The sequence below is a fragment of the Marmota flaviventris genome, chromosome 10, assembly GCF_047511675.1.
Source record: "Marmota flaviventris isolate mMarFla1 chromosome 10, mMarFla1.hap1, whole genome shotgun sequence".
NCBI classification, from domain to species: Eukaryota; Metazoa; Chordata; class Mammalia; order Rodentia; family Sciuridae; genus Marmota; species Marmota flaviventris.
The window spans coordinates 4,040,396-4,061,221 of NC_092507.1; the positions used below are offsets into that span (position 1 = coordinate 4,040,396).

General features: G+C 44.2%; 1 protein-coding gene across 1 annotated transcript in view; it reads right to left on the minus strand.

Annotated features, from left to right (window-relative positions):
* The window catches only part of Dnajc11 (DnaJ heat shock protein family (Hsp40) member C11), a 58,649-nt gene that overhangs the window by 15,466 nt on the left and 22,357 nt on the right, over positions 1-20,826 (minus strand). Inside the window, exons 4-5 of the mRNA XM_027947423.2 lie at positions 15,516-15,617; positions 349-477 (exon numbers count right to left, since the gene is read on the minus strand). Of these exons, the coding sequence (XP_027803224.2) occupies positions 349-477; positions 15,516-15,617 (231 nt within the window). The remainder of the gene's footprint in view (positions 1-348; positions 478-15,515; positions 15,618-20,826) is intronic.

Below are 20,826 nucleotides of genomic sequence, written 5' to 3' on the forward strand. Positions count from 1 at the left end.
ACATAATGGCATGTAAGAAAACCAGTTCTTAGAATTATCCACGGAGGTCTGCCTTCTTTCCTAAAATCATCAGGACCTTGGGCTTCTAGGTCTCCCAGACCATTAATGTCCCTGAGACCCTGCAGCCTGAAAGCCCCAGATTGGCAAGCATGCTGGCTCATGTGTGGACAGAGCGGTAACAGACATGGCTGTGACTGCAGCTGGCTTTCCTTTAAAGTGGCTAATTGCATGCTTTCATAAATAAAGATGAGAAAAACCCCAGGCAAACTCTCATTCCAGCTGCTGGGGGTGCTGTGCCTCATTAACTCAGGCCTGTGTGGTACCAAGAGAGGTGTTTGTGTGCTTTACCTCAATGGACTGGGATATGTGCATTTTATTGATTTCAATCTGTGGAAAGCCACTTCCAGACACATCTTCATACTCCTCATCATAGCGATCAAAAAGGTCAGTGGCATCTACTCCAACGCTGATGGTTCCCTGGGGCAGAAAAATAAGCAGTCAGCATGAAGGGGTGGTATCTGTGGAATGAAGGGCAATTCAAGCACAAGCTCAGTTTAACTGAACTGGGCATCTGACTTCACAGTCCCTGGGCTTGGGCATGACACTCCACCATGCAGCCACGCAAGTGTGAATGTCACAGTTTATAAACAACACAGCTCCAGGGTACCAGGGACTTCCAGAGCTAGGAAGTAGTGTTCTGACCAGGAGAACCAGTCTGCAGAGCAACTACATGCCAAAGACAAGTGTTAGTACAAGGAAAGCGAGGTTAGCTGGGCACAGAGGTGCACACCTGTACTCCCAGACACTTGGGTGGCCAAGGCAGGAGGATCACAAGTTCAAGGCCAACCTCAGCAACTTAGTGAGACCCTGTCTCAAAGTAAAAAAAATAAAAAGAGCTGGGGATTAAGCTCAGTGGTAAAGTCCCTGGTTCAAACCCCAGTACCAAAATCAAAACCAAACCAAACAAAAAGAAAAGAAAACTTCGTGAGTATGGCCTGACCTGAGCTTCAAAACAAAACGGGATTCCTGGATGCTTGGGACCACCTAGAAATTAGCTACTTGGATTAACCATTTTTTTCCTAAACACTCTTATACCATAGAACTACCTTAAAAACTCTTTTCTTTGGCAGATTTAAAAATTTCTCTGCCTTGGGCTGGGACTGTAGCTCAGTGGTAGAGTGCCCGCCTTGCATGTGGGAGGCACTGGGTTCAATCCTCAGCACCACATAAATAATAAATAAAGATATTGTGTCCAACTACAAAAAAAAAAAAATTAAAAAAATTGCACTGCCTTTTAACGTAATTTGAAAATTAAGTTAGGAGGGGCTGGGGTTGTGGCTCAGTGGTGGAGTGCTCATCCAGTACATGTGAGGTACGGGGTTCAAACCTCAGCACCACATAAAAATGAAATAAAGATATTGTGTCCACCTACAACTAAAAATAAATATTTAAAAAAAAGGTTATGAGAAACATAAGACCACATTCTCTCAAGAAATACTAAACTGACAGGCATGGTGGTGCACTTCTGTAATCCCAGCAATTTGGGAGGCTAAAGCTAGAGAATTGCAAGTTCAAGGTCAGCCTCAGCAAATTAGCAAGACCCTGTCTCTAAATAAAAACTAAAAATGGCTGGGGATGTGGCTCAGTGGTTAAGCTCCTCTGGGTTCAATCCCTGGAAAAAAAAACAAAAACAAAAACAAAAAAACAACCCAACCAAAAACCAAAAAACTAAAATTTTGTTGACTGATAAAAATGCTCATTACTTAGAAAAATCAACAGTCATTATTTTCTTTCATAGTCCAAAGACTTTCCAAACAGGTATATATATTAATTAACCCATGTACAGAAACATGACCACACATACTTTTATTAAATTCTCTGCAGCCCATTTTTAAAAAGAACTTTACTAAGGTAAAATTTATATCTAATATAAACTGCACATATCTGAAGTGCATACTTGAAAGAGTTTTGACATATGAATACACTTGTGAAACCACATCTGAAACTTGAGACACAAGCCAGGTGTGGTGGCACACACCTGTAATCCCAGCAATTTAGTAAGATGAGGCAGGAAGATCACAAGTTTGAGGCCAGCCTTGGCAACTTAGCGAGGCCCTGTCTGGAAATTAAAAAAAAAAAAAAAAAAGGAAAAGAAAAAGGAAACAGGATGTAGCTCACTGTACTGCTTATGTAGTAATGCAAGGCCCTGGTATCAATCTCTAGTGCCATGAAAAGAAAAAAAAAGATAACAAAAAAACCAGATGCAGAACATTCCCATCACTCCAAAAGTAGCTGCTGACAGTGTTTTAATTTTAAACAGTGAAGAAAGGCACCCCTGAAAGGGGATGTGTGGACAAAGTCTTGAGAAGAGCAAGGGCCAGCCTCTGCGGGCAATTGTGCAGGAGCCAGAGGCCGCTGGGGCAGAGCCAGAGGGGAGGCACAGCTCGGACACAGAACGCTTCCCAAAGGCTCCTGCGTTAGAGGCTTCAGCTGGGCGTGTTGGCACCTGGGGTAGTTCCAGCTACTTAGGAAGTTGAGGCAGGGAGTTTGAGGTGTTGGGCAACATGGCAAGACTCCCATCTAAAAAAGAAAAAAAAGGATTGGTATCCAGCTTCACGATATTGGGTGGGGTGTGGAACCTAAGAGGTGGGGCCCAGTGGGAAGGTTCTAGATCACTGGGGTGTGTCCTTGAAGGGACTCTGAGACCCTGTTCTCCTTCTCTTTTCTTGTTCAGGCCAGGGGGTAGGTGATTTTGCTTTACAATGAGCTCCCTACCATGATATACCACAAGTGGCAAAGAGGCCAACTGACCAAGGATCAAACTTCCAAAACTGTCAGGTGCAGTGGCACACACCTGTAATCCCAGCAGCTTGGTGGGTTGAGGCAGAGGATTCCAAGTTTGAGACCAGCCTTAGCAATTTAGCAAAACCTTATCTTAAAATAAAAAGGGCTGGAAATATGGCTAAGTGGTAGAGCACCTCTGGGTTCAATCCCCAGTACTGCAACCAATCAATTCTCCACAACTGGGAGCCAAGTAAACCTGATCTGTTCAAAAGTTGATTACTTAGGTCTGTTACAGTGATGGAAACCTGGCTCTAGGATGAGTTTGTGGGGGGTGATGCATAGGTGGTCGCACAGATGTCACAGGTGGGGTTTTCCTAGGACCACACCAGTTTAACACTGTTGTTTCTGTTGGCCTTAATTTTTTTTTTTTCAAAGAACCATCATCATCAATAGCTGCCTTAAACTAAGATGCCTGAATGGGTTTACCAGACTGCTCTTCCCCTGTCCTTGCATCATCTGCCCTGGTCTCCTTGTCTGCTGGCATTAGAGGCACAGGGCCTTTGGGAATGATCAGAAGCCCTATCATGTTTCCCCATCTCTCTTTTTGAGGCACCGGTTTCAAACTGAGGGCCTTGCACATGAATGTAGCTCTACCGTTGAGCTATATTCTCAGGCCCCCCTTTTAATTCTGAAATAGGGTCTTGCTAAGCTTCTCAGGCAGGCTGGCATGGAACTTGTGATTCTCCCTGCCTCAGCCACCATGCCTGCCTCTTCTCCCATCTCTTTCCAGATGAAACAAGGCAACACACTCCCTTTTAGGACTAGAGTCCACAGAGCTCACCAATAACCAGGGTGAGGCACTACAGATTCCTTCCAGGCTCAGCTGTGCTGTAGCAGAGGTGGCCAGGGCCTGGTCCTGTGGGATATATGAAGATATTGAGGCACTGGCCAACCACAGATACTGGAAACTGGGTAAGTGTGACAATATATGGGAAATAGAAGTAGACTCATTCTGCAGCAGGACCTAACAGTGCTCTGGGCACTGTTGCCAGGTGTCCTTGTCACTGGCTGAATGATGTAAACCAGGAGCTGGCATTGTATCTGTGAAGGACCGTAGTACATATTTTGGTGTTGTGGGCCATGTGGTCTCTGCCTGCCACTGTTCAGCTCCTCTGTTGTCCATGGGAAAGAGGATAAAAGCAAATGACTAGGTGTGGCTGGACACCATACCTTTAAACTGGTAAAGCTTGTTGGTAAACCCTGAATCCAAACTGCATAAAATTCCTTCCTCCCTCCCTCCCTTTTGTGCAGGGGACTGAACTCAGGGCCTTGAGCAAACTTAGCAAGCACTCTACCACTGAGATATATTCCCAGTCCTTGAATTGCTTATGATTTTCTTTTGATGTTTTCCTGTTTCTTAACTTGAAGCCTGTGTAAGAGCAGGCAAGAGTTTCAGTGTGGCACCCTGACAGAAATCTATCGGCCTTTACTGTTTAGTAATGCTTTGTTTTTTTGATGAACTATTCAGGTAGTGATGAGATTGAACATAGTGTATGTTTTATTAAAAAAAAAAAATACCACATTTCTGTTTTCCCTGAAAGTTGAACTTGTATAAAATATTTTTCCATATTGACCGTCCAAAGTGCTAACTCTGAACACAGGAGAATTAAGTTTTGGCTCTGCCAACAAAGGGCCAGCATCACATGCTATTTTTTTTTTTTTAAGTTGAAGATGGACACCATACCTTTATTTATTTATCTTGCCTCACACATTTGAGGCAAGTACTCTACTACTGAGTTCCAGCCCCAGTCTGGGGAAAAAATGTTTGCGTGTGTGGTACTGCGGATTCCTTACCACTGAGCTACACTTTCAGTCCTTTTGATTTTGAGATAGGGTCTTGCTAAGTGGTCTAAGCTGGCCTCAGATGTGTGAGCCTCCTGAGTCATTAGGGTTACGGGTGTGCACCACTGCTCCTAGTTGCACCCCAAAGTTTGTAATGCAGAAGTGAAAAGAAAAAGCTGCTTCTGGGATGGTCCCAAGTGGGACTTCATGAGCCACAGTGCTAGTCTCCTGTCAGTGCACAGACTCTTCAAGCAGAAACTCAGTCAATCCTGATAACCACTTGATTTCTGAGGGTGAATTACCTGACACCATACATGCTTCTGTGAACTTGGGGAAAAGGGTCCACACTGAATGTGAAACTGTTTCTGTGGGAGTGAAGGGCAAGGGAGGAAGCAGGGAAAGCAGGCAGGGAAGGACGTGACTCAATCCTTCAGCTCAAGACAGCAGCACTGGGGAAACCAGTGACCTATGTGTGCATTTCCTAACTGGCCACCTCCTTCAACTCATGAGACCCAGCAATTTTCATTTGATTCTTTGGAGAAAGGCAATCATGTTGTATGCATTATTTCAATTTTTTTGGTCCCAGGGATTGAACCGAGGGGTGCTTAACCACTGGGCCACATCCCCCAGCCCTTTTTATATTTTATTTAGAGACAGAGTCTTGCCGAGTTGCTTAGGGCCTTGCTAAGTTGCTGAGGCTGCTTTGAACTCACAATCCTCCAGCCTTAGGCTCCTGAGCTGCTTGGATTTCGGTGTGTGCCACCACGCCCAGCGCATTATTTCAATATTTATCTTACTATGTACCTAATTGTATTGGCTAAAGTAATTTTATTTCCTTTCCCAAACAAAATGTAAACATTAACTATCTGTGTTAATACTATGTGGACAATCAACTGATTTACCAGGGGATGGCATAGGTGTTAGAAGTTGAAAAATATTGTCCAGTCATCACTTTTTCAACTTCTCTGCTTGTTCCTTGCAAATGGCCATAATAACTGAAAACCTCCACAAGCCAGTGACTTTCAACTAGACACCTCTGGTGCTGAGCCAAGCCTATGGAAAGCAACTAAGCCAGAACAGTACCAGTGAGCCAGAGAGAATGTAAGGCTCAGGTGCCAACTTGCTTGATGAAATTAACTGTCCTGAAGATGACCTATCAAGTCATTTTGAGTTGACAAGGACATTTCTTTATTTTAGAGTGGTCTAGATGCCACCTTCTGCTCTTCTTCCTTTTCAGGGAAACAACCTTTAGAAATGGACTGGTCACAGCCTCAGAATAGATGGATCTCTTCCCTTGGTGCCAAGTACAGCTGTACCGCAAACTGTCATTCATTTTCTTTTTAAAAATATTTTTGTAGTTGTTGATAGACCTCTTTTTTTTTTTTTTTTAATTCATATGCGGTGCTGAGAATTGAACCCAGTGCCTCACACATGCCAGGCCAGTGGACTACCACTGAGCCCCAGCCCCAGCCCCAGCCCCAGTCCCTGTCATTCATTTTCACTTGCAAGACAATATACTTTTGTATAATGAAAACTGACAAGTTTGAGAGTAATGAAGTCAGATTTGAATTCTGACAGAAAATCAAGAATATAAAGCAAAGATAAACAAATCTAACACTGGTTAAATCAAATGGGTTAGATTTTTTTTTGACCACTTCTAATTGAATATATGCGAGCTCATGTCCTTTTATATCAAACTGTTACTGAATCAAACTTTGCAAAGAAAAAGGATTTACAAAAGAAAGTACTGCTGGGCATGGTGGAATAGGCCTATAATCCCAGCAACTCAGAAGGCTGAGGGAGGAGGATCACAAGTTCAAGGCCAGCCTTAGCAATTTAGCGCAATCCTATGCAACTCAGGGAGACCCTGTCTCAAAATAAAAAATTAAAAGGGCTGGGAATGTGGTTCAGTGGTTAAGTCCCTCTGGACTCAATCCCCAGTACCAAAAAACAAAACAAAACCAAAAACCAAAAAAAGGCAACTTCTCCTCCTCTTCTTTTTTTCTCCCAGTGCTGGGGATGGAACCCAGGACCTTATACATGCTAGGTAATTGTTTACCACTGAACTACATCCCCACAGGGCTTTTTTAAAAAATTTGAGGCAGAGCCTCAATAAGTTGTCCAGCTTGGCCTCAAACTTGCAATTCTCCTGCCTCAGCCTCCTGAGAATAGCTGGGGTTACAGGCCTGTGGCATGGATTAAAGTACCTCTCTTTAAGTAACCTCTGCCATTAGGTCCAAATCACAAACCTTTATCTTGCTTCCCCTTATTTTTCTACAGCAAGGCCTCAAATTTCTGTAAAAGGTACAGTAAATATTTTGGGTATTGTGGGCAACTATTACTGAGACTTCCTAGCTCTACTGTTGTAGCCCAAAACAACTACAGATAAAAGCAAAGGGCTTGTCCTGCTGTGCTCCAATACTATTTTATTTACAGACACTGAAATATTAGTTTGATATAATTTACATGTTCCACAAAATATCCTTCTCCTTTTGATTTTTACAAAAATTCAAAATGTGAAAAACATTCTTTGGTCATGGGCTAATTGTGGCCATGAGCAGCGAGCGGTCAGTTTGTTGACACTTAGAGAGAACACCTAATTCTACCCTCAGTGTATGGAAACAACAGCCCTTCACCAAAAGGATGCCACCTCTGGAAGGTTACCAGAGGCACACCTGGCAGCTGCAGACACTTGACTGCAACCTTTGTGCCTCTGGAACTAGAGGATCCCACTTGCAGTGTGGAGTTCTGTCTTCTGTATCAGTGCTACTAGACCACAGGGCCTGTCAGTTTGTGGTTGCAAGTCTTCAACACAAGTCATCAAAAAATCCCCAAACAAACAAACAAACAAAACAAACACAATCTAGTTTCTCAATTTCTGAGCTACACAATAAAAAACAAGTTGACAAGATTCACAGGTCCGAGGAGCAACTGCAGAATCCACGGGAGGTGTCTCAGCCAGCCAGCTACAAGCCCACAACTGCCACCTTCATGGCCCACAGGTGCTCCACTCACAAGCTAGCCCTTTATCTTAAACCTAGAGAACAATAAGCACCTTTTTAAACCCTCCCCGCCCCCACCACTGCACTGGTTCAGCCACAATCTGAATCTCCTGCTTAAGCCAGGGCCTGAGAACCTGCATTTTCATAAAAATAATATTATGATATAGTCGAGTTCACTAACTGGCTTTTGGTAGCATAAACTAGTTGATATTCTCTCTCTCTCTCTCTTTTTTTTTTAGTTGTAGACGAACACAATACCTTTATTTTTTTATTTTGAAGTGGTGCTGGGGATGGAACCCAGTGCCTCACGTGTGAGAGGCAAGCGCTCTCTCACTGAGCCACAACCCCGGCCCCTGATAATCTTTTTTTTAACTGAATTTTTTACAGAAATTAAAAATAAGAAGTTCATATGCAGTTATGTAAGAATAAGAAGCAGCAGCTTGGGAAGCTGAGACAGAGGGACCTCGAGTTCAAAGCCAGCCTCAGCAACAATGAGGTGCTAAGCAAGGTGAGGCACTAAGCCACTCAGTGAGACCCTGTCTCTAAATAAAATACAAAACAGGGCTGGGGATGTGGCTCAGTGGTTGAGTACCCAAGTTCAATTCTTGGTACTCACCTCTCTCCACAGAAAAAAAATAAATTGATTAAAAAATAAAAGGCTAGAGATCCTGTCTCAAAATAAAAAGGGCTAGGACTGGGTATAGTGGTGCATGTCTGTAATCCCAGCAGCTTCGGAGGCTGAGACAGGAGGATCGCGGGTTCACAGCCAGCCTCAGCAAAGGCGAGGTGCTAAACAACTCAGTGAGACCCTGTCTCTAAATAAAATACAAAATAGGGCTGGGGATGTGGCTTAGTGGTCGAGTGTCCCCTGAATTCAACCCTTGGTACAAAAAAAAAAAAAAAAAAAAAAAGGCTGGGGACATAGTTCAGTGGTTAAGTGTCCCTGGGTTCAATCCCCAGTCCCTACTCTCAAAAAGAAAGGAAGGAAAAAAAAGGCAGTAGAAATTAAACATGAGAGGAGACATGATACCTGCAGACCTGCTGAGGCTGAGGAGAGCTAGCTCTGGCAGGGAGTTTGGAGATGGATCTGTGACCGAAGTTGATTAAAGGGACCAAAGGACAACCACTAGTACCATACCACAGATGAAATAGGGCTGGGAAATGCAGGTGTGCTGTCTGAGCATCCAGACAGCCTCCATGATGTAATCCAACCTAAAGGGGCCATAACCAGTTGGGCAAGGACTATGTGCCCTGTTCAGGAAACTGGGCCTTATTTCTCTGGGAAGTTGCCTTAGTTACTAAAACTGAAAAAAAAAAAAAAAAAGAACACTATGAACACATGACTCAGAAGTGCAGAATAAACGTCAGAAGAGAAGAACTCAAAGGATGGGGTGGCTCTGCTAGGAACTACAGACTGGAGGAAGAAAGAGGGTAAGGAATTGGGATTTTTCTGTCTAAGTCTGGTAAATATTTGAAACTTTCCAAGCTATTTACAATATTACTTTGATGAAAAATATTTTCCCCCATACCTTTACAACTTCCAAACTAGAAACTGCTTAAAAATGATTACCATCCCCAAATGGTCTTATATGCATACTTTAGTTTTTATTAAAAAAAAAAAATTTTAGTCATAGATGAACACAATGCCTTTATTTTGTTTGTTTATTTTTATGTGGTGCTGAGGACTGAAACCAATGCCTCACAAATGCTAGGCAAGTGCTCTATGGCTGAGCCCCAGCCCCAGCCCTATATGCATACTTTAAATCAGTAGACTACTTGTGTCAGTAAGCCTCAGCTGTTTCTTGCTCAGAAGGACCCAACATAACCACAGGACACCCTTTCTGACAAGCAGGGCCAGCAACATGAGAGAGCCCTTCCTAGCTAGCCATCTGACATCATCAGTAGGCCAACCATGCCCAATGCCAGGGGATCCAGCTCAAATGGCAGTGGCAACTACCTTGGCCTGGGGTCGCTCCTGCACTGGCTCTGTGGATGGCCTGTAAATTTTAGTTTTTTTGGGGGGATGGGGGTGGGTACTGGGGATTGAACTCAGGAGCACTCAACCAGTGAGCCACATCTCGAGCCCTGTTTTGTATTTTATTTAGATATACAGCACCTCGATGATGCTGAGGCTGGCTTTAAACTCGTGATCCTCCTGCCTCAGCCTCCCAAATTGCTGGGATTACAAGCGTGAGCCACCATGCCCGGCTAATTTTTACCTTAATTACATAGCCCATCCTCCCGATGTCATCTTCTGGAAGACAGAGGTCCTCACCACATAGTGTTTTAAGATGAGACAGTGCGACAAAAGCTTTGTTTCCACAAGTCCACAGCAACCTCATTAGCTCAACGCTCCTGATACTGAGCTCAAACCATTTCCTGAAACATTCAGTCAGTGCTACTGGTTCTGGTCTCTCTCTCTCTCTCTCTCTTTTTGGCACTGGGGATCAAACCCAGGGGCACTTTACCACTGAGCTACATTCCCAGCCCTCTTTATTTTTTGAGACAGGGCCTTGCTAAGTTGCTGAGGCTGACCTTGAACTTGCGGTCCTCCTGTCTCAGTCTCCTGAGTCGCTGGGATCACAGGTGTGGCCACCATGCCTGGCTGGTTCTGGTCTCTTGGGTCATCACATATTAAGCCTGGTCCCTGCTTCACTGCAGAGTGAGGGGAAACATACCTCTTAGACTCCAACCCTACAAATCCCCCATCATCGTTCTAGACACATCTTGGACACACCAGATTCACTTCCCCTCCACTGGAAAGTTCTTCCCCAGGTACCTCCTTCTCATCTTTGTACTAGCATCACTTTCTCGGTGAGGCCTGCACCCTCTTTGAGCCTGCTGACCTGCCCCTTACCTTGCTCCAGTTGCCCCATGGCATCAGGATGTGACTTATGCACCATGCACTGTGCATAACCTGTCCCCCAGGTAGAATGCTACTCCATGACAGCTGGACTTCATCTATTTTAGTCTCTGCTGAATGTATTGCTTTGTTTGTCATAATGCTGGGGATGGAACCCAGGCCTTACATGTGCTAGGCAAGTGCTACCACTGAGCTACACAGCCCTGATGTCCACTCCTTGAATGACGCTCTGTAGGGTATTGGCATCCAATTCAAATTATTTTGTGAAAAATCAACCCTCTTTACCCTGCACCCCACCAAAGATGCTAATTGGCTGCTAATATTCAGCCAATGAGTCAATTAAAGATTACCATTTCCTCCTTCCCTCCTCTTCTAAGCTAGCCTGTTGTTGCTGCTGGTAGTTTTTGTTTTGTGCTTAGCCCTTTCATCCTTGTTTGCTGGGCTGGTAGGTACTTGCTGCTGTCCTCTGGCCTGGGTCATCTGTGGGTATGAAGCATCTTCACTACATCCAACAGGGAATGGAGCTGAGCCCCAGCCCCAGCCCTATAGGGAATGGAGCCTTGGCTACAGAGAGGAAATGCTGCACTTTTTTTAAAACAACTTTTTAAATGTTTAGTTGACAATGAAAACTGCACACATTCAAGGTGTACAATGTGATGATCTGATGAACATGTGCATTATTCGATTCTCACAAACTAATCAATGCATCTATCACCATCTGCACTCAATTATTTTCATTTTCACGATTTTATCTGATCATTAGGATGAAACAAGGAATTTCTGTCAAATGCAATCTCAACAGTAACTCTTTACTAACTGCAAATTCCCCCAGAAGAGGCAACAAGAGGCAATGTGAAATTTGCCCATTTTGTCTGTGATCAGAGAAAGAACCTGTACTTGCTAATTTCATGGGGGATAAAACTCAAAACCTACTAGGGTTTCAAGAACTAGTCTGGCCCAATTACCACCAGCCCCCACCAACTGTCTTTACCTCTGATACAAGATTATGCACATACCGGGGACAATGGCCCTCCAGGTAGCACTGATTTAGCAACAGCTCTTTGCCTTTGAACCCCCCTGTGCTCTCCAGAGTCTCAGCTCTACATTGGAGCCCTTTTCCAGCACCACCAACTAACCACTCTCCTTCCACAACTCTCAATTTCAGCAGCAGCCCATTTCTGCACATGGTAAATGACTCCTTCTTGCTACTGAGCACCACAAACATGGGCTCAATAGGCTTTTCCTGTACTATTATCCTGCAGCCAAGTAGAATCAGCTTTATGACATCAAAGCCATTTCCACAGAGCAGACTTAAGTCATGACCACAGGCTCCCTCTGACAGTTATAATCATAGGCCAAGGCAAAACAGGCCAAAAAAAAAAAAAAAGAAGAAGCTTGAGCAATGTACTTACATATCTTTATAAAAACATTTTGAGATTGAAGATATTTAAGCCTTTTTTGATATAACATTAAGCCTTTTTCTGATAAAGCTGAACTATGTTTCTAAGCTATTACATGAACCACACTCATAACGGAGCCTTCTTAAAACCAGAAAGGAGATCTTGCCAAGTTTATATCAACCTTCAAGAAAGAACGGAATAGACCAGGAAATGATGTAACAATCTCCATGAAATATTTTTTTAAAAGAGTAAAGAATAAAGGCATATATACCCTTGGAAACAGATAGTCAGGCCCCCAGGCACTCCAAGCTGAGTCCTTGGCTGTACGTGGAACCCCAAAAGGTTCAGCAGCAAAAGTCAGACAAGCTGCCTGTGATCCAACTGTCTTCTGAAGATGCCTGAAGTAGCCACTGTCCACAGAGCAAGAAGACTTATGGGTAGTGAGACAAGAAAGGAATTCAACTAACTATCCAGTGTGAAGTGACCCTGTCCTATTATCTTAGCCTCTAAAAGGCAAGATGTGGGTGGAGTATACAAATAAAATAGAAGCCCCCAGATGGAGAGAGAAGGGTCCAATCCGATTCCACAGCCACACCCATCCTCCTGGATGAACCCAGGGCCTCCCCACACTGGCTTTCTGTGCAGGACCCCAGAGAATACCTGAGCTGGGCGTTTTCCAGCAGTAAGTGCACTCAGAGGACTTTCTCCATAGGGCAAAGTGAAAGCCCAAACAGAGGTAGTGAGAACTAGGGACTGTGGGGTCCAAGGACTTGAGCTTACATGATGGCTCTCACGGTAAACCTCACCAAGGGATAAACTGGGCTGAGGCCAGAGAAGGCACCTAATGAGCATGGATTGAAAGGTGGAGTCCAAATCTGGATCCTGGGCTCGTGTCCGAGCCCAAGGCTCTTCCATGCTGTCTCTAGCATGTGCTTGTGTGTGTGGTGGGGGGCGTGTGTGCCACCATCGGATGGAGAGGTGTGTGCTGGAGGCTGGCACATGACCTTCTCCTTCTGCACCCTATAGCACTTTTCACACTGCAAACAGTGAGGGCCTGACCACAGGAGGAGGCTGAGGGTGATGTTAGGGTCCATCTCACATCCAGCCCCAGCTTCCAGGGGGCAAAAACTGGCCGACTGAGCCATGTGAAACACCAAAACAAAATTAGGGGGTGAGGGTGTGGCTCAGTGGTAGAAGAAAAAAGGAAGAGCTATATGGCTAAAATAAAATTAGGCTCCAAACCTCACCTTGGTACCAGTGTCACTTGTATTTACAAATCAGGGTTATCTTTTTCTCATAACATCAACTTCATATTTACTCAATCTTTCAACTTGGAGCAGCAGGCATGATGGATGTCCTAATTTTACCCACAAGAAAACTAAACACAGGCCAAAGAGTATGCTGGGTCCTGCTTTTCTGCATCAGTCATTTCTCACCTCCCTTTTCCACTTGGACTTTTTGCTCTGTACACCCATCCTGAGGCAAAATCCTAATGACTCCCACTGATGAAGACAGACACACCCTCCCAAGAGTCAGATGCAAGATCACACATGGCATCCAGCCTGCCACTCCCCTACAAGCTGGAGTCCACTGAGGGGTCCAGTGGACAGGTGGATTCCTACGATTATCAAATGTGGACCTGTTAAGAGAAGAAAACCATTTTCTTCTCAGAAGGAGATGTTCCAAACCTTTAGGCTCATCTTGAAAAGAAAACACCAAACCAAAAAAAAACACTTTGGAAATGGAACAAAAGATCCAGCTCCAATCCTCTCCACAAAATGCCTCAGAGCCAACATCTGGTTATCACCATTTCTGGTTAGAAAATGTTTTATTTATTTCAAAGCAGTTTATGGAAGTAGCAAAGTAGTGGAAGTTTTAAAATAACTTGCATGCCTGCAGGAAATGGTCCCAGCTGTGCTCTCACTCCACAGAAACAGGGCCCGCAGGCACATGTGCACAGAGTCCCGATACACAACCACCGCGCACAACCAGGCACTCCCAGATGGCTTCTGTGTTCGCAGGAACACAGCTCGGGACCCTCTCTTCCCTGTTACTGCTCAGACTGCAGCACAAATGCAGCCAGGACAGTAAAGCCACCAGGGCAACTTTCTGCCCGCCTCAGCCCAGCTGCCAACACTGGTATTTTAAGCCGGACACCCCTAGCATGCTGGTCTGGGCCCACCTGGGGATCACAGCAGGGAACTGCTGGAACAGCTGGGACACCTCAGAGACTTCTGAGTTCCCTGGCTCAGTTCAGCTGGGGTCACCTCCTACCTCCTTCTGATTAAGAGACAGCTCCACACAACTAAAGCTGTTACCTGCTATGAGTTAAGTGTGTGTGGACATTTACAAATACCATTAGCCATCTGTATCCATGGCCATGCATCCATGGATTGAAAATGTACAGGAAAGAAAATTCCCACTGGTACTAAACAAAGACGTTCTTCTTGTCATTACTCCTTCAACAATACAGCATGACAACCGTCTCTACAGCATTTACACTGTGTCATTGTAAGTAATCTAGAAGCGATTTTAGACACACAGGAGGAGGTGTGCAGGTTATATGCAAACACCATGCTATTTTATACAAGAAACTCGAGCACATCTGGAATTTGACATCTTTGAGATGTTCTGAAACCAACCTTTCTAGGACCCTGCAGGATAACTAAAATATATACACTGGGGAATGTAGGGTTCAAACATACAGGCCTGTTCTGAAAATAAGGTCTTTTACTAGAACAAATTTAATCAGAGGTTCACTTTACTCTCTGCTTCCCAGTCTAAGCTGTCATTGTTTCTTTTTTAGAAGATTTAAAGAAAAATAATTATGTTTGTTAAATACTTTATTTGGCTTAATTTCTCCTTCCTACAATGCAATTGAGTTGACAGATTATGGGAGTCCTGGAGAAGGCTACTAGCCCTCATCACGAGAGACAGGTTTTCTGCATGGCCATGCTGGCCACAGGGAGGGGCCTGGCTGCCAAGTCCTCTGACCGCACAGTTGGACAGTACACCAGGCCACAATCCCATCACTCGGCACAGCTGCCATCCCACACTCTCAGGACAACCTCCCTAAGAAATGCAAAGAACAGAACATGGTACTTGGACTGAAGAGTAACTCTGCCTCTGTAGTGCTCTTTGGGGACTTGGTCACTTACGCTGCAGAGACAGTCTGGTGACTTGTGTTCATGGCTCCCACGTCCTGGGGTGAGGAAAGCAGAGACCCCTGCTTGTTGGAATCTGAGAACGCCCCACATCCTCTGCATCATTTGGCCATCCCTGTCCTGTCAGCCTCATGTTTGAACGGTTAGGTGCCTGTCCCTTCCTGACACTGTCTTGGGCTGATTTTTAATGCCAAGGAGTTGGGCAGCCCAGCTGCAGGAGAACCAGCCTGAGTTTCTGCTTGGGGATCCTGGCTTCTGGGAGAACTGGGGGTTGGTTTGTCTTCCCTCCAGCTGGGTGGAAACTCTTGCTCCAGGTCAGCAGCGGCTACCAGAGCCACCTTCCGGAAGAACCCGCTGTGAGGCAGGTGTTTTGCCCCACCCCGTTGGTGCACGGTTACCGTAAAAGCCTACCCGCCCCTCAGTCTTTGAGGCTTCCCTGTCCCACCACTGGCCGGGCTACCTTGGGGTTGGTTCGCTGCTGCAGCCTCCTCTCCTCCCGCTCTTGCTGTAGTCGTTCAAACTCTTCTCTAATTTCCGCTGGAGTTCGCCGCCGCTCCACAACCTGCGGGCAAAGCAAGGCAGCCAGCTGAGAACTAGGACGCGAGGAAAATAGGCAAAGAATTTCTGAATGACTTCATTTTGGCATGTACAGGCTGCTGGGGAGCCTACCATGCACGCCCCTGGGACCTTGAGATGTCAGGGGAGCTGTGACGAGCTCTCCACCATGGACCCCAGAGGACAGAGAGCGCTGCCACCCTCCCAGGACTGTAGTGTGTGACTTCCCTCAACTCTCCACAGTCTGACATTCTTTTTTATTATTATTTTTATTTGTTCTACTTAGTTGTACATGACAGCAGAATGCATTTCAATTCATCATTCACAAATGGAGCACAGCATTTCAATTCTCTGGTTGTACACAGTGTAGAGACACAACATTCATGAAATCATACACATACCTAGGGGAATGATGTCCATCTCATTCCACCATCTTTCCTACCTCCATAACCCCTTCCCACCCTCCCCTTTGCCCAATCCAAAGTTCCTCCATTGTTCCCATGCCCCATCAACCCCCACAATCATAGATCAGCATCCATTAATCAGAAAACATTCAGCCTTTAGTTTTTTGGGTTTGGCTTACTTCACTTAGCATAATATTCTCCAACTCCATCCATTTACCTGCAAATGCCATAACTGTATTCCCTTTTAATGCTGAGTAATATTCCATTGTTTACATATACTACAGTTTCTTTATCCATTCATCTATTTATGGGCATCTAGATTGGTTCCACAGTTTAGTTATTGTGAATTCAGCTCTATAAACATTGGAGTGGCTAGGTCACTTCAGCATGCTGATTTTAAGTCCTTTGGGTATAAACTGAGGAGTTGGATACCTGGGCCAAATGGTGGTTCCATTCCAAGTTTTCTGAGGAATCTCCACACTCCTTTCCAAAGTAATTGCACCAGTCTGCAATCCCACCAGCAGTGCATGGTGCACCTTTCCCCCACATCCTCTCCAACACTCATTACTGTCTGTATATTTGATAACTGCCATTCTGCAGTCTGACATTCTTTACTTTAAGCCACCTCTTTGAGGCTGCATGAATCTTACAAAGAAAATCTCACAGTTTAAATTTTCTAATTGAGTCCCTGGTTATAAATTCTGGCTATGAACTCAGACATGACTCTGGCTGGTCACTACACTCCTTGTGGGCTGATAGGACCAGAGGATCTCAAGCTGTGAGGGTCGGGTGTTCTAGACTTCTGGGACCCTTTCTCCCACAATGTGACAAACCTTTGCACGGAACATCCCATGACATTCTAGTCTTAGCTCAAGATGAGATTTCAGAGAGGTGACTGTGGGGAGAAACACAGGAGGACACAGCTACAGGGTCTCCGGTGCCTCTTCTGGAAAAGGAAACTGCACCATGTGACAGCTTGGGGTCCCACTTATGACTGCACAGTCCTAAGCACTGCAAGAAACGGTTTGCTGGGAGAAGGACAGAAAAGAGGTTGCTCTTCTTCAGTCGTGGACAAGGGAGCACATCCAAGTGCATATTCCTTGTTGGTGGAAGAAATACAGAGAGTCTGCAGGTGTAGCTGACAGAGTATCTACCACTTGGTAGGTGACAGGAGAAAACGTACCCAGGGAGCTCCGAGTTTGAAAGATATTTTTAAAAAATATATGCCCAAGGGGGCTGGGATTGTAGCTCAGTGGCAGAGTGCTAGCATGCGTGAGGCACTGGGTTCGATCCTCTCTCAGCACCACAAAATAAATAAGTGAATACATACATACAGAAAATAAAGGTATTGTGTCCATCTGTGACTAAAAATATTTTTAAAAATTATTCTTATAGCAAAAAACCAATAGTACAGAGTATATAAAAAAGTCACGTTTCTCTTCTCTTTCTTTTTACCACCCCCACCATCAGTACTGGGGTCTGAGTCCAGGGGCACTCTACTACTGAGCTACATCCCCAGTCCTTGTAATTTTTATTCTGAGACAAGAGTCTTGCTAAATTGCCAACTTGTGATCCTCCTGCCTCAGTCGCCTGACTTGCTGGGATTACAGGTGTGAATCACTACACCCAGCACACATTCCCTCTTATTGTAGGTAACCTACACACACAAACAAACTTTTTTTGGTAGTGCTAGGAATTGACCCAGAGCCTTGTAAATGTTAGGCAAATGCTCTACTACTGAACATCCCTAACCCAATCATAGGTTAATATTCAATTATTTATGTCTCTTCCTAAAAATCTTTACATATGTATGTGTTTGCATTTATGTATATATGAACATTTTTAACATAAATGTGACCATATTATAAGATTTGTTCCACTTGATGGAGAAAATAAACACAGATACTAGCTTATCCAAAAAGGCTGAGATATTTGTCCACCTCTACTTTTAGAAAGTGAACAGAAAAATAAACAAACAAACAAACAAACAAATAAATAAATAAGGAAAACCAGCCCACTGGTATATTCCTGTAATCTCAGCTACTTGGGAGGCTGAGACTGAAGATTGCAAATTTGAGGCCAGTCTCATCAAAATAAAATATAAATAAATAAATAAATAAATAAATAAATAAAAAGGGTTAAGGGAAAAAAGCAGCGGCGGCAGTGCTTGCCTGGCACTGTGCAAAGCTCTGGGTTCAATTCCTAGCACGTTTGGTGATGGGGTGAGTAACATTCTTTTCCCCTCAAATAATTTAATATTATAAATCAACTGCTAAAAAGGAAGAGGTGATTCTTTTTTTCTTTTTTTGGTACCAGGGATTGATACCAAGGGCACTCGACCCCTGAGCTACATCCCCAGCCCTTTTTGTATTTTATTTGGAGAGAGTCTCACTAAGTTGCTTAGCACTTCATCCTTGCTGAAGCTGGCTTTGAACTAGCGATCCTCCTGCCTCAGCCTCTTGAGCTGCTGGGATTACAGGAGTGTGCTATCACGCCTGGCAGAGGTAATTCTTTTTTAAGGAAGCTTTAAAATAAAAAAAGGTTAGCTGGGCACGGCGGTACATGTCTGTAATCCCAGAGGCTCTGGAAGCTGAGGCAGGAGGATTATGAGTTCAAAGCCAGCCTCAGCAATATATCAAGGTGCTAAGCAACTAAGTGAGACCTTGTCTCTAAATAAAATACAAAAAAGGGCTTGGGATGTGCCTCAGTGATGAGTGCCCCTGAGTTCAATCCCTGGTTAAAAAAAAAGATTATTAAAATCACCCAAGAAAAAATAGAAAGACCTAAATGGCATGACAGAAATTGCTTTGGGACCTCAGGAAACATACTTGGTTTTACTAAATGGACAGGACAGGTCCCTCTCCTGAGTTTGCCAACACCAAGGGCCCATGAGCCTATCAGTGGATACCCAAAGCCACCACCTTGGCCGGAATGAAAGCCAGGCACAATCTACAATTTCCATTACCTTCTAACCTGTCAGTCTCTCCCTTCATTGATTGAAGGAAGAAAAAAAAAAAAAAAAACCTTCAGGGAAACTATGTAGTCAATTGTTACATTTATCTTTGAAGAACCATAAAAAATGATTCAAAATACTTTAAATGTTGTTCATGAGGTTAAGTGGGCTATGGCTGCAAACACAATTTATCTGGCCCCTGCCAATGACTTAAGAAACACATCACGAGGAACAAGAGGGTCTGGGTGTGAAGCCAGGAGGTCTGGAAGGGAGGTGGCTCCTCCACATAGCCCAGGGAATCAACACGGTCCCAACTTGGACCAAAGGTTCCATAACTGTTCCATTCAACAGGGCCTGGTTTTAAAAACAGGTTAAACAAAAAGTTTTTTTTTTTTTTTTAAAGATGTAGATGGACAACACAATACTTTATTTTATTTATTTATTTTTATGTGGTGCTGAGGATTGAACCCAGTGCCTCATGCATGCAAGGCAAGCGCTCTACCACTCAGCCCCAGCCCAAGCAAAAGTTTGCTTAGCCATAATTTTAACCAGTAACATTAACAGACCCCATCAATGTGTGCATACACCATTTTTTAAAAAAATAAACCAATGTGCAAGTTTCTAATAATTTAAATCTGTTCGTATCCTGCAGGAAATCAAAATATTAGACATGCCAGGCTCCATAGAGGTCACAGCAGGAAAAGATATGTTTTCAGGAATTCTAGCTGTTTACTCTTTGCAGATGGAATTAATAGCTGCAAATTACTTCCTGTTGTACTCTGTGATAAGCTACAGAAAAAAATAATCCAAAAAATGCCAGATTGGGCTCAGCCCCCTGAGTAGCCTGTATTACGGGCACCTGCCACTGAACTTGGCTTCTAGTCATATTATGAATAATTCTGCAAATAGTTGGTGCATAATCAGAGCTAACTGCCAAGTCAAAACGGCTGGTCCCTCCAGAGAGTGGAGGACACTTTGCTAAGCAAGCATCTCACTCTTGGCTCCCACAGGCCTTTGCCATCCAGGATGCTTCACATCCTTCTATGAACAGAGGACATGATGTTGGAGAGTAGATGGGGACTAAGATGGCCATGGGCCACTCTTCCCCACTGTGGCAGTCCTTAGAAGCATCCAGGAACACAGCACCCTGTACAGTATTGCAGCTGGTAAAGATCACATATTCTCTGCTTCTCATGAACAGAGAGCATCACATGCAGCCCAAGAATCTACACAAGTGTGTTGTTCACCTGAACCACCTGCCACAGGTCTATCCCTAGACTAGCCAGGAAGCCTCACCTTATGGAGAGAGGAATACAGACATTTTGGAAGGGAGATGGCAAATGGAAAGAGAACAGAAACCTAGCCTCTGTCTGACACAACTGCTAACCTCCAGGCAACCTGAGGCAAGTCATTCCTCTGTAAGTTTCAGTTTCCTGCTATGACATGAGGACAGTTAAAATACCCAATTCTGCCTGGTGCAGTGGCACACGCCTGTAATACCAGAGGCTCAGGAGGCTGAGGCAAGAGGATTGCAAGTTCAAAGCCAGCCTCAGCAACTTAGCAAGGTCCTAAGCAACGCAGCGAGTCCCTGTATCTAAATAAAACACAAAAAAGGGCTGGGGGTGTGGCTCAGTAGTTAAGTGCCCCTGAGTTCAATCCCTGGTACCAAAACAAAAAACAAAAAAATAAAATTCCCAAGGTGCCATCTGGTTTGAAAATTCTATGATATTAGCCAATTTCTTATTTTGGAATACTTTTAGAAATTTAGAACTTCAAAATAGTTGCAGATAGTTCAGAAAGTTCCAGTATACTCTTTATCCAGCTTCCCTTAATGTTAACATCTTACGTAATCATGAACA